The sequence below is a fragment of the Brassica napus genome, chromosome C5 (assembly GCF_020379485.1).
Source record: "Brassica napus cultivar Da-Ae chromosome C5, Da-Ae, whole genome shotgun sequence".
Lineage (NCBI taxonomy): Eukaryota > Viridiplantae > Streptophyta > Magnoliopsida > Brassicales > Brassicaceae > Brassica > Brassica napus.
Genome location: NC_063448.1, coordinates 49,046,666 through 49,059,416, shown reverse-complemented (window position 1 = coordinate 49,059,416; position 12,751 = coordinate 49,046,666). Strand labels below are relative to the sequence as shown.

The following is a 12,751-nucleotide window of genomic DNA, read 5'->3' as shown; positions in this document are numbered from 1 at the left end:
TTTGCCATACCCGTACCCATAATTTTTAAATTTTCCTGTTTTCCGTCTCCGCTTCCGTCCCCGTATCCGTCCCGGTGCATCATAGCTATCTATAGCTTTTCACACAAATAGGAACTTGCGTCTTTCGTCTACGTCGCACGTGACTGTGAAGCTCTCCAAGTAAAGCACCGGTGATATCTTCACCGACACTCTCAATCATTAAAAGTCTCCATCTCTCTATCTCCTTTCTTCTCTGGGAGAGAACAAAAATGGAGATATCAGCTGCGTTAGTAACAGTTTCAGTAGCTATAGTTGTTGTTTCGTGGTGGACATGGGGAACTTTAAACTGGGTTTGGTTTAAACCAAAGAAGCTTGAGATTTACCTGAGAAGCCAAGGTCTTTCCGGTAGTCCTTACACGCCACTCATCGGCGACTTGAAGAGGACTTTTAGCATGGCGATGGAGGCAAGATCCAAACCCATCAAACTAACTGATGATATCTCCACACGTGTCGTACCTTTTCCTTTAGAAATGCTCAAGACTCATGGTATGTTAAAATGTTTTCTTGTTAGCCTGATGATCAAGAAAATATCTCAACTTAGTTATGCTGCTGAAACAGGAAGGACTTATTTTACATGGCTTGGAACTATACCAACCATAACTATAATGGATCCTGAGCTAATCAAGGAAGTGTTCAACAAATTTTATGATTTTCAGAAGCCACATACCTTCCCTTTAGGTAACGTGATAGCCAAGGGACTTGCTAACTATGATGGTGAGAAATGGGCAAAACACAGAAGAATCATCAATCCGGCTTTCCACCTTGAGAAGATTAAGGTTTAGGCTTCTTGTTTCATTAACTTTATGTATGTTACGTTGTATTGATGCCTTCTGCTTCTATGTGTAGAACATGGTACCTGCGTTCCACCAAAGCTGCAGTGAGGTTGTTGGCAAATGGGACAAGATAGTATCGGAGAAAGGTTCATCATGTGAGGTGGACGTGTGGCCAGGGCTTGTGAGTATGACTGCTGATGTGATCTCTCGTACTGCTTTTGGTAGCAGCTACAAAGAAGGACAGAGGATATTTGAGCTCCAAGGGGAACTAGCTCAGCTCATTATACTAGCTGTTCTGAAAGCTTTCATCCCTGGATATCTGTAATAAAAAAAAAAACACTTCAACTTGTCTGCTTCTAACACATTGAAGATGGTAGTCATGTTTTGTCAAATTCTCTGTTTTATTTTTTGCATAGTTATCTCCCAACAAAGGGTAATAGAAGGATCAAAGCAGCAGCTAGAGAAATCAAAGTTATACTGAGAGGGATAGTCAACAAAAGGTTAAGAGCTAGAGAAGCTGGGGAAGCACCAAGCGATGACTTGCTTGGTATACTTCTTGAATCTAATTTGGGACAAGCTAAAGGAAATGAAATGAGCACTGCGGATGTGATGGAGGAGTGCAAGTTGTTCTATTTCGCCGGGCAAGAGACAACTTCAGTACTTCTGGTCTGGACAATGGTTATGCTAAGCCAACACCAAGACTGGCAAGCTCGTGCAAGAGATGAAGTGAAGCAAGTTTTTGGTGATAAAGAACCTGATACAGAAGGCCTGAACCAGCTCAAAGTTGTAAGTAGAACCAAATCAAAAACCGTTAGCTGATTTAACTTTTTTTTTAGTACTACGTACTCTTGCCGCAGTTAAGCATGTTTAGGCGAGAGTAGTAGTAGGATGAGTGACTTCAGTAATTTTTGTGTGTGTTTTGTTGATTAATTTGAGGCTTCGCAGATGACAATGATACTATATGAGGTCCTTAGGCTATACCCTCCAGTAGCTCAGCTGACCAGGGCCATTCACAAAGAGATGAAGCTAGGTGACTTGACACTACCACGCGGTGCTCAGATCAGTCTACCTATTCTTCTAGTCCATCGTGACACACAGCTATGGGGCGAAGAAGCGGCGGAGTTTAAGCCAGAGAGGTTCAAAGACGGTGTCTCAAAGGCAACAAACGGCAAAGTGTCTTTCTTTCCCTTTGCGTGGGGACCAAGGATCTGTATTGGTCAGAGTTTTGCTCTGTTGGAAACAAAGATGGCTCTGGCTTTGATTCTAAAGAGATTCTCCTTTGAGCTATCTCCTTCCTATGTTCATGCGCCTTACGCTGTCATCACACTTCACCCACAGTTCGGTGCTCCTCTGATCCTGCGTAAGCTATAATTCTGTGTGATATAGTCCAATGACCTTATCATTCACTGAAGCGGGTCCAGGTCATAACACAACTCATTATGGTATTATGTATTCAAGTCAGAACACAGTGTCGTCTCACATATTAAAACCCTTTGAGTAGAGATTCTCTGTTGTGAAAATAAGACCCAATATGAGAGAATAAACGTGCAAAACACACGTTAGCTTGGTCCTAATCAAAGCTTCTAGATATAAAACACAAGAACTCAAACTCAAAAGTTTCTACTCTCCATAGGTTTCCATTCCAATTTTTGCTACGCTAATATCACCTGAAAAAACATTTAAGATCTGTACCAGAGAAAGATTCTAACATTTCTATTATTTATTTCTCGATAAAACAAAAATATTTAATCATTACGTTTCAAAGAACAAAAACAAAACAGTAATTTGAATGGATGATTTTATTAACAAAGAAACGTCAAAAAAGTTGACGACGTTCGCACCTTACCTACCACTCAAGTTATGACGACGAATACACTTCTTGTCACCTTTGACACAAATCCAAATGTGTACTTCTTGGACCTTCGTGGCATGTGACTTTAAGGCTCCAAGTACAGTAAAAGATCATTAGCCAAACAAAACTACTGGCTGAGAATCCACAGAATATATATACTATTTAACACATTACCAAAAATAAAGTTTTTAAGACATCAGGGTGATGTCATCACCCCCACAAATATCTTCACCGAAAGTCTAAATTTTTAAAGACCAAGAATGTTAGCAACTTATCCATCTCTCTACCTCTCTCTTTTCTCTGTGAGAGAAAATGGAGATTTCAATTGCATCAGCAACACTTTCAATAGCTATAGCTGTTGTGTCCTGGTGGGCATGGAGAACTTTAAACTGGGTTTGGTTTAAACCAAAGATGCTTGAGAGTTACCTGAGAAGACAAGGTCTTTCCGGTAGTCCTTACACTCCTCTCGTCGGCGACTTGAAGAGGAACTTTAGCTTGCTGAAAGAGGCAAGATCCAAACCCATCAAACTAACGGATGATATCACACCACGTGTCGTGCCTTATCCCTTGAAAATGCTCAAAACTCATGGTATATATATATGTTTCCTGGTTATCTCAATACTTCTTGATTCCTCTTTGTCTAGAAAACGTTTTCAATCTTTATGTGGTTGGCATGGAACAGGAAGAACTTACTTTACATGGCTAGGACCTATACCAACCATCACCATAATGGACCCTGAGCAAATCAAGGAAGTGTTCAACAAAGTTTATGATTTCCAGAAGACACATACCTTCCCTTTGGCCAGGTTGATAGGCACTGGACTTGCTAGCTATGATTGTGATAAATGGGCGAAACACCGAAGAATCATCAACCCTGCTTTCCACCTTGAGAAGATCAAGGTATTAGTAGTAGCTCCATGAAGAGTTTTGATTGGTTTGTGTATCATTTGTGTTAGGTATCATAAGTTATATTTTCTAATAGTTACATGGAAAAATATTCTAGGCGGTTTTGTAATCTCCGAGATCTCCTAACAATTAGGCTGACACAATTTTGTGACACTTGGGCTTATATGTATAGAACATGGTACCTGCTTTCCACCAGAGCTGCAGCGAGGTTGTTGGCGAATGGGACAAGTTGGTCTCCGAGAAAGGGCTGTCCTGTGAAGTGGACGTGTGGCCAGGGCTTGTGAGTATGACTGCTGATGTGATCTCTCGTACTGCTTTTGGTAGCAGCTACAAAGAAGGGCAGAGGATATTTGAGCTCCAAGCTGAACTAGCTCAGCTCATCATACAAGCTTTTAGAAAGCACATCATTCCTGGATATAGGTAATTAATATGTTATTACAAGGACTTTAGAACTTGACTCTTGATCCATGTTGTCATAATCTCCCAGTTATCTTCCAACGAAGGAAAATAGAATGATGAAGGCAAAAGCCAGAGAAGTCCATGCTATACTGAGAGGGATAGTTAACAAGAGGTTAAGGGCTAGAGAAGCTGGTGAAGCACCCAGCGATGACTTGCTTGGTATACTTCTTGAATCTAATTTGGGACAAGTTAAAGGAAATGGAATGAGCAATGAGGATGTGATAGAGGAATGCAAGCTGTTCTATTTCGCCGGGCAAGAGACAACTTCAGTACTTCTAGTTTGGACAATGGTTTTGCTAAGCCAACACCAAGATTGGCAAGCTAAGGCAAGAGAAGAAGTGAAACAAGTCTTTGGCCATAAAATACCTGATACAGATGGTCTTAACCAGCTCAAAGTTGTAAGTATAAACCTTTCGTGTGACTCAAGTACTCTTTGTTTTTTTTTTTTGGCTGAATGATTTGATGATCCCTTGTAGATGACGATGATCTTGTATGAGGTTCTTAGGCTATATCCTCCAGTGACACAAGTGAGCAGAGCCATTCACAAAGAGATGAAGCTAGGAGATCTGACATTACCGGGCGGAGTTCAGATTAGTCTACCTATCCTGCTAGTTCAACGTGACACCGAGCTGTGGGGCGACGATGCTGGAGAGTTCAAGCCTGAAAGATTCAGAGAAGGTCTCTCAAAGGCGACGAAGAGCCAAGTCTCCTTCTTTCCTTTTGCATGGGGACCAAGGATCTGCATCGGTCAGAACTTTGCCCTATTGGAGGCAAAGATGGCAATGGCATTGATTCTGCAGAGATTCTCCTTCGAGTTATCTCCTTCTTACGTTCATGCTCCTTACACAGTCATCACAATTCACCCACAGTTTGGTGCTCATCTTATCCTGCACAAGCTCTAGTCCTTTAACGGATGCACTCTTTTGTTGTGTCCTTATCAAAGAAACTTGTAATACAGAGATGAAACTGAGTCCAGATCATTGTACAAAACTCAAATAAATCTTGTTTAATGTATTTAATACAGAACTAGCATCTCACAGATTAAAACCATCTAATACATTTACCACCTTCAGATTAAAATCTTGTTTAATGTGTCTCCTTCTTGAAAGGACATGGTCTACCAGGAACTCCTTACACGTCTCTTTTTGGAGATTTAGGGAGTTTCATAGTTTTAAAGAAGGCAAGAACCAAACCCATCAGCCTAACGGATCATATTATCCCACGTCTCATGCCTGTAACCTTATAAAACATGCCCCAAACTCACAGTATCTAGCAGGATATGTGACATTAGAAAAACCAATTAGTGGACAAAGTCCTAAACGTTTCATATAATAAATTAATAATAGTCCATAGCTTTTTAAGAAAGAAAAGAGAAAAAAAATACGTCATTGCATAGACAATTGCAATCACTTTTAGACTTTAGTGGATTGATGTTTTCTTCCTTTGATGGAGTGACAAAGAAATGTGAAAAGGTTGACGTCAAGGATGCCTCTTTTCTCCTACGCAAGTTATAGCCAATCTACACACAAGTCCAAATTTGCTTCTTGTTGCCTCGTGGCTACTATGTTAACTACAGGGTTAGGGCTCAACCCTCTTTTGTTTATTATAAACTCAGCCTTATATTAACCTAGCTCTATTTTAACCCTATTATAATCAAGAGTTAGAGCTGGTACCAGGGTTAACTCATTTAATTGAAAAAAATATTTCATTTATTTTTGTTCTTAAATTTTAAAGATAAAACTAGAAAAATTAAGATATAATATGATTCTTTCCGCCAATTAGTTGAGCATCAAATCAAAAGTTTTCCTCCCAAAATCGCAAAATCGAGTTTTTGCTCCACAACTAAGAATAAAGTTTTTCCGTCAAAAAACAAAAATTGTGTTTTTTCCGCCAAAACCTAATTTGAGTTTTTCCACCAAAACCACAAAATCAAGTTTTCCCGCAAAAACCGCAAAATCGAGTTTTCCCGCAAAAACCGTAAAATCGAGTTTTCCTGTCAAAACTTTAAAATCGAGTTTTCCCGCCAAAACTGTAAAATCGCGTTTTCCCGCCAAAACAGCTAAATCAACTTTTCCGCCGAAACCGCAAAATCTAGTTTTTCTCCTCAAAACCGCAAAATTGAGTTTTTCCGCCAAAACCGCAAAATCGAGTTTTCCCGCCAAAACCGCAAAAAACGAGTTTTCCCCCCGAAACCGGCAAATCGAGTTTTTCCGCCAAAACTACAAAATCGCGTTTTCCCGCCGAAACATCAAAAACGAGTTTTCCGCCGAAACCGGCAAATCGGGTTTTCCCGCCGAAACCGCAAAATCGAGTTTTCCCGCCGAAACCGCAAAATCGAGTTTTTCCGCCAAAACCGCAAAATCGAGTTTTCCGCCAAAACCGCAAAATCGATTTTGGCGGGAAAACTCGATTTTAAAGTTTTGACGAAAAACTCGATTTTGCGTTTTTGGAGAGAAAACTCGATTTTGTTGTTTTTGTTGAAAACTCGATTTTGCGGTTTCGACGGAAAATTTCGTTGTTTAGTTTTAGGCGAGAAAACTCGACTCTAAGTTTCTTTTGGTGAAAAACATTATTAAATATTGTATAATAGTTGTGTGAATCAAAATAAAAGGATTAGATTTTAAACACTGGTCTTATTAGGACCAACCCTGTTTAAACCCTATTTAAAAAATGAGAGTTAGGGTTACAAATGGGTTTGCAAGGTTAGGGCTAACCCTGTTAGGTTGAGCCCATATTAACATCCCTACTCGTGGCATATGACTCAGGCTCCAAATAATGCAAAAGATAAACGGTCACAACAGAATCATTATCGGAGACGCAAAATATAAAAATATCTTATCTATGACATAAGTGGTGATGTCATTACCACATCCATATATATTTAGATCCCAAGAATGTCAGCAGATTATCCATATCTCTCCTTCTCTTTCCCGAGAAATAAAAATGGAAACATCAGCTGCATCCGTGACAGTTTCAGTAGCTATAGTTGCTGTGTTGTGGTGGGTATGGAGAACTCTAAACTGGGTTTGGTTTAAACCAAAGATGCTTGAAAGTTACCTGAGAAGACAAGGCCTTTCCGGTAGTCCTTACACGCCACTCGTTGGTGATGTGAGAAGGGATAATAACATGTCAATGGAGGCAAGGTCCAAACCCATCAAAATAACGGATGATATCGTCCCACGTGTTGTGCCTTTCCCCTCGCACATGCTCAAGACTCACGGTATGTTTCTTGATTCCTATCTGCAGAGTACATGGTCTAGACAAGAGGTTTTCAAATTTTGTATTCACTATGTGGGTGTAACAGGAAAGACATTCTTTACATGGCGTGGACCTATACCAACCATCACCATTACGGATCCTGAGCAAATCAAGGAAGTGTTCAACAAAATATATGATTGCCAGAAGCCACATTCATTCCCTTTGAGCAGACTCATAGCCACTGGGCTGTTTAGTTATGATGGTGATAAATGGGCTAAACACCGAAGAATCATCAACCCGGCCTTCCACCTTGAGAAGATCAAGGTTTTGCCTTCATTTTTCATAGGTTTTTATTGGTTAGTATATCATTTGTTTTAGGAGATCTCCTAACATGGAACCATAAGTTATATTTCCTAACAATTACATCTAAATATATTCTAAGCGCTTTCGTAATCTCCCAGATCTCCTAATAATTTGGCTGACACAATTTTGTGACACTTCTGCTTCTATGTGTAGAACATGGTACCTGCGTTCCACCAGAGCTGCAGCGAGGTTGTTGGCAAATGGGACAAGTTAGTCTCGGAGAAAGGTTCATCATGTGAGGTGGACGTGTGGCCAGGGCTTGTGAGTATGACTGCAGATGTGATCTCTCGTACTGCTTTTGGAAGCAGCTACAAAGAAGGACAGAGGATATTTGAGCTCCAAGCGGAACTAGCACAGCTTCTCACACAAGCTTTTCGGAGAATCTTCATCCCTGGATACAGGTAATAAAACCTGCTTGAATCTTCTTCTTGTAACCACTAGGAAACATGGGAATCATGTTGTTCTTTGGACTGCGTAGATACTACCCAACGAAGGGTAATAGAAGGATGAAAGCTGCAGCCAGAGAAGTCCAAGATATACTGAGAGGGATAGTTAACAAACGGTTAAGGGCTAGAGAAGCTGGTGAAGCACCAAGCGATGACTTGCTAGGCACACTTCTTGAATCAAATTTAGGACAAGCTAAAGGAACTGGAATGAGCATCGAGGATGTGATAGAGGAGTGCAAGTTGTTCTACTTCGCCGGGCAAGAGACAACTTCAGTACTTCTTGTCTGGACAATGGTTATGCTAAGCCAACACCAAGACTGGCAGGCTAAAGCACGAGAAGAAGTGAAGCAAGTTTTTGGTGATAAAGAACCTGATACAGAAGGTCTTAACCATCTCAAAATTGTAAGTAATACCAAATCAGAAACCTTCATGTGACGTTATGTTTTGTTGAATATTTTTAATCCATTACAGATGACGATGATACTATATGAGGTCCTTAGGCTCTACCCTCCAGTTATCCAGCTTACACGAGCCATCCACAAAGAGATGAAGCTCGGCGACCTGACGCTGCCAGGTGGCATTCACATCAGTCTACCTGTTATGCTAGTCCAACGAGATACCAACCTGTGGGGAAACGATGCAGGGGATTTCAAGCCTGATAGATTCAAAGACGGTGTCTCAAAGGCAACAAAGAGCCAAGTCTCATTCATTCCCTTTGCTTGGGGACCTAGGATATGCATAGGACAGAACTTTGCAATGTTGGAGGCAAAGATGGCAATGGCTTTGATACTACAGAGATTCTCATTTGAGTTTTCACCTTCTTATGTTCATGCTCCTTACAATGTCTTTACCCTTCACCCACAGTTTGGTGCTCATCTTATCCTCCACAAGCTATAAATTCCATAACCACAAGACAATAAAAACACTGGATGTGGCCCCAGTATTTAAACATAATTTACTTTTTTCAAGCATATAATATCCAGATAGTAGAAGTAGAACTCAAACTACTCACTATAGATCTTTCCTGGCTTTCAGATAATGTTACATTCCATTGTTCTACTATCATAACTTGATGAGACTCAGGACTGGTCCAAGAATTGTAAAGGCCCTTGGGCAAATATATATATATATATATATTAGGTCTTTTGTATATTAAAAGTTTTAATTAAAAGTTAAAAAATAGATATTTAATATAACTGGTTTAGGATTTTGTATGAGACCTTTTTCATTAAAAAAAAATTACTTAAAACATATAAAGCTAAATTTAGCTAAAAATTTATTTCTATTTATAAAAAATAGACTTATGCTTTCATCTCATTTACATATTGAAGGAAAGGGTTTATCCATAGGATGCACTTTTTTCTTAAGAAATAGTGTGAGCATTTGCATAGATCTGACTCAATATTGAAAGAAAGGGTTTATCCTCATCTAAGATACTCAAGATTAATAAAAAACATGTTAATTTTACCAAAAAGTTAAAATTTTGAATTCGGACCTGGGCCGTCGCACTCCTTACCGTCCTCTCAACATCAACTATGTATGCCATATATTAGTCAAAAGAATCAACACCAACTATCTGTGGTGCGTAATTTAAGATATGACATGTCTGGTGTGTAATGTAAGATATCAAATATGATTAGGCCTTGTACTATAAATAAGGAGGCTTGGAGTGTGTTGTGATCCAAACCAAGTGAGTTGAGTGAGCTAAGTCATAAAGAATCTCTGAGTATTTTGTAATATCTTTGAGTGTTTTTAATAAAATTAAAAACTTTTTTTTTGTTATAAATCATTCGTGTCTATCCTTAAAACCTTATCAATATACATTGATTCTAAACACCTCCTCTGTGGTTGGTACCTACTATGTGTTATAAATTTGATCTCTAAGCAGCCCCTGATGATACTTAACCATGACATGCTTTCACCTGTGATATCTATGGACTATGTCACATTTCAGATTCTTTACCTTCAGTTAGTTCTGCTGATTCATAAAGTAACAAATAGAACCAACAAGACAGAAAGAAACCACCAAGGGTCTTAATGGGCTTTATTTATTTAAAAGCCTCATATTTTCATTATTTTGATTCAATTTTGGGCCATTTAGGTGTTGAAAAGTCAATATGGACGTGCTTGAGTGATTGACCAATAAAAGTTTAGGGCTTCCGCTCGTGCGGCGCAAGAAACTTAGAATAATTCTTCTAGTCAGCAGCCACCCACCTCGGAAGTTCTCAACCATTCTTCTTCAATATTCAAGTATATATAATTGCCTCTTCTCTCATCCTCCTTTCTCAATATGTATTAGGATTGTAACCTAGCTAGATCTCTCTAGTGGTCTCTATATATATGTCACAAGGCATATAGAATAATTAGGGTTTGGATTCTATAGGGATTATTATTGCACAATTGGGTGGGATTTTCATAAGAATGTCTCATCTCAATATTTGATATGAAGAAGAATTCGATGAGGAAGAATAAGAAACTGGTTATTAATATTGCTTCTACGAAGGTCTTTCTTCAAGATTTGAAGCTAATCATCAGGATCTTGGTTCTTCAATAAAAGATGATAAAAAGAGGTTTGTTCTAAACATGATGAAGAGATTGATCATGGTTCCCATGATCGTTCTAGGGTTAGAGACGGAGTGATGCGTGAGGTCGACGTCGGTACAGGATTATCTGGCGCGTTAAAGCTTCTCAGAGAGCAAGGAATTTTCAAGGAGAAAAGCAGCAGCAAGCTTCATGTAGATGTTAGAGACAATCATGGTAAAGATGACAGATTCAAAGATGCGTTTAAGGATATTAGGATTGATAGGGTGGATGAATGCGGCAGGATATTGACTGAAAAAGAAGCGTTTAAGAAACTTTGTCATGGATTCCATGGGAAGAAACCTGGGAAGAGGAAGCAAGAGAAACGGATGAGGAAACATGAAGACAGCTCAAAAAATATATTGGAGTCTTCAGATAGAGCTGTGGAAAGAATGAGACAGGTTCATGCCGAGTTGAAGAGTCCTTAAGTTGTTCTTTAATCTTAAACGTCTCTTTCATATGCTTTTGAGATTTGGTATTTTGCATGATGTTTGAAGTTTTAAACTGCATGTTTTTTTATTACATCACAACTACATTGTTTCTTTTTTTTTTCGTTCACTAACGTTTTTCGCATTTCTCTCTGATGTTTTTCTTTATGGCTGTATCAGGGAAATAACATCAATGCATCCCACGTCAAAACGAGCCCATATAGAGACGATTTCTTCATCTTCCATGAGGGCCTAGCTATGTAGTGAGAACCTAAGGGATAACTTCACTGAATTGCCTGAGAGCATTCTTAGCGTAATTCTGAGTCATCTTACAACTCTGGAAGCTGTTAGGACTCTGTTTTATAAAAAGGCATGATGAAGCCAGAAAGGTATAGATTCTCCGTTGCTTTGAGATGTTCAAGTGTAGATGCACACGCTTTGGAAAGTATACCATCAGTACATTAGCTTCTAAGCTTGAGAAGATCACATTCTCCGGGAACATTACACAAAATATTCTTCTGCCTTTTCCGCCGTCTATACCTGATACTTTCATTGCCCTCACCAGACCATACTGGCCCCAAAGGTTCATTCTATTGAGGCTTGAGGTTAATTATTTACTTATTCCCTTGAACTTTGTTCAAAGCTTTCTTTTCAGTTCACTCACGTCTCTTTTATCCTTGTAGTGTCCTTAGATTAGAAGGGAGTTTAAGATGATTTACATACGACATGATTTATGTATTCAAGCACTTCCTCAAGACCGCATCCATACTCGAGATGCTCAGCATCCACGTAAGTCACATAACGACAATATTATATTGAATGCGGTGTGACACACCCCGTATTGTTTTCTCTTCTTCTGATTTTTCCTTTTACCGCGATGTGGAGATGTTAACTTGATGATCACGCAAGTGTTTGAATCCTAAAGGCTAACGATGACTCGAGACTTACCGCAGTAGAAGTAAATCAAGACTAAAGTAAACCTGCTTTATTGGACTACTTGAATGGCTGTTTTGCCAAAAGCAAAACACGATGAAGAGGAGCCAGCTATTCAGCGTACAAGGCTTTGTCTGTTTATGGTCAATAAAGCAAGAGTCTTTGCAATGAGGATAAGATCACAGAGCATCTCCAACGGCTTGATACACGTCACCATGGAGGTGCTGCAGCACGAGTAACCTAATGCATACATCTATATATAAAGGCATTGAGGTAATAAGAGAGAGTAGGATAGAAAAGCTTGATAAGTCTTTGCAATGAGGATAAGATCACAGAGCATCTCCAACGGCTTGATACACGTCACCATGGAGGTGCTGCAGCACGAGTAACCTAATGCATACATCTATATATAAAGGCATTGAGGTAATAAGAGAGAGTAGGATAGAAAAGCTTGATAAGAGAAAAGATTGTCATTATCATAAACTTGTTACAATCGTTTTCTCTAGATACATGGAGAGTTACAGAGTGAGTCTAAGTACTAGTGAATGGTATTAGGCGGGTCACTTGTATCTCCTTGTTGTAATCACCGATTCTAGTGGATTCCGAGCAAAGTCTCGGCTAGACGTAGCTACCCTAGTTAACGGAAGTGAACTGGTTAAAGTTGCGTGTGTGCTCCTGTCTTTCATTTCTTCAAACTGCTAAACACTTTTCATTCCGAGCAAAGTCTTGTGTTTGTTGTGTCTTGCTGTACAAGAGAAGTCGACACTCTTGAGT

General features: G+C 39.3%; 3 protein-coding genes and 1 pseudogene across 4 annotated transcripts; all 4 read left to right on the top strand.

Moving 5' to 3' along the window:
• Positions 1-112: 112 nt before the first annotated feature.
• On the top strand, positions 113-2,386 carry LOC106381856 (cytochrome P450 72A15-like). Of its 2 annotated transcripts, none has more exons than XM_022696969.2 (5): positions 113-525; positions 598-815; positions 886-1,133; positions 1,229-1,598; positions 1,749-2,386. In XM_022696969.2, exons 1-5 carry the CDS (start codon positions 249-251, stop codon positions 2,181-2,183), a joined length of 1,548 nt encoding a protein of 515 aa, XP_022552690.1. In that variant the 5' UTR covers positions 113-248; the 3' UTR covers positions 2,184-2,386. The 2 variants fall into 2 exon arrangements, with proteins under 2 accessions (XP_022552690.1, XP_013677248.1); XM_013821794.3 differs by having other exon boundaries at positions 119-525; positions 1,758-2,386.
• A 525-nt stretch (positions 2,387-2,911) lies between these two features.
• On the top strand, positions 2,912-5,061 carry LOC106381855 (cytochrome P450 72A15). Its single transcript, XM_013821793.3, has 5 exons — positions 2,912-3,253; positions 3,347-3,564; positions 3,743-3,990; positions 4,058-4,427; positions 4,506-5,061. Exons 1-5 carry the CDS (start codon positions 2,977-2,979, stop codon positions 4,929-4,931), a joined length of 1,539 nt encoding a protein of 512 aa, XP_013677247.1. The 5' UTR covers positions 2,912-2,976; the 3' UTR covers positions 4,932-5,061.
• Positions 5,062-6,930: 1,869 nt separating this feature from the next.
• On the top strand, positions 6,931-9,007 carry LOC106381854 (cytochrome P450 72A13-like). The gene is made up of 5 exons (XM_013821792.3): positions 6,931-7,249; positions 7,334-7,551; positions 7,744-7,991; positions 8,069-8,438; positions 8,508-9,007. Exons 1-5 carry the CDS (start codon positions 6,973-6,975, stop codon positions 8,931-8,933), a joined length of 1,539 nt encoding a protein of 512 aa, XP_013677246.2. The 5' UTR covers positions 6,931-6,972; the 3' UTR covers positions 8,934-9,007.
• A 228-nt stretch (positions 9,008-9,235) lies between these two features.
• Positions 9,236-11,056, top strand: LOC125586967 (annotated as a pseudogene).
• Positions 11,057-12,751: the final 1,695 nt, after the last annotated feature.

Excerpts from the sequence above, each read along its gene's own strand:
- LOC106381856 (XM_022696969.2), top strand. The coding sequence starts at position 249 with ATGGAGATATCAGCTGCGTTAGTAACAGTTTCAGTAGCTATAGTTGTT. Across the intron at positions 526-597 it reads AGAAATGCTCAAGACTCATG|GAAGGACTTATTTTACATGG; the intron begins GTATGTTAAAAT and ends CTGCTGAAACAG. Across the intron at positions 816-885 it reads TCCACCTTGAGAAGATTAAG|AACATGGTACCTGCGTTCCA; the intron begins GTTTAGGCTTCT and ends TTCTATGTGTAG.
- LOC106381855 (XM_013821793.3), top strand. The coding sequence starts at position 2,977 with ATGGAGATTTCAATTGCATCAGCAACACTTTCAATAGCTATAGCTGTT. Across the intron at positions 3,254-3,346 it reads GAAAATGCTCAAAACTCATG|GAAGAACTTACTTTACATGG; the intron begins GTATATATATAT and ends GGCATGGAACAG. Across the intron at positions 3,991-4,057 it reads CACATCATTCCTGGATATAG|TTATCTTCCAACGAAGGAAA; the intron begins GTAATTAATATG and ends ATAATCTCCCAG.
- LOC106381854 (XM_013821792.3), top strand. The coding sequence starts at position 6,973 with ATGGAAACATCAGCTGCATCCGTGACAGTTTCAGTAGCTATAGTTGCT. Across the intron at positions 7,250-7,333 it reads GCACATGCTCAAGACTCACG|GAAAGACATTCTTTACATGG; the intron begins GTATGTTTCTTG and ends TGGGTGTAACAG. Across the intron at positions 7,992-8,068 it reads ATCTTCATCCCTGGATACAG|ATACTACCCAACGAAGGGTA; the intron begins GTAATAAAACCT and ends TGGACTGCGTAG.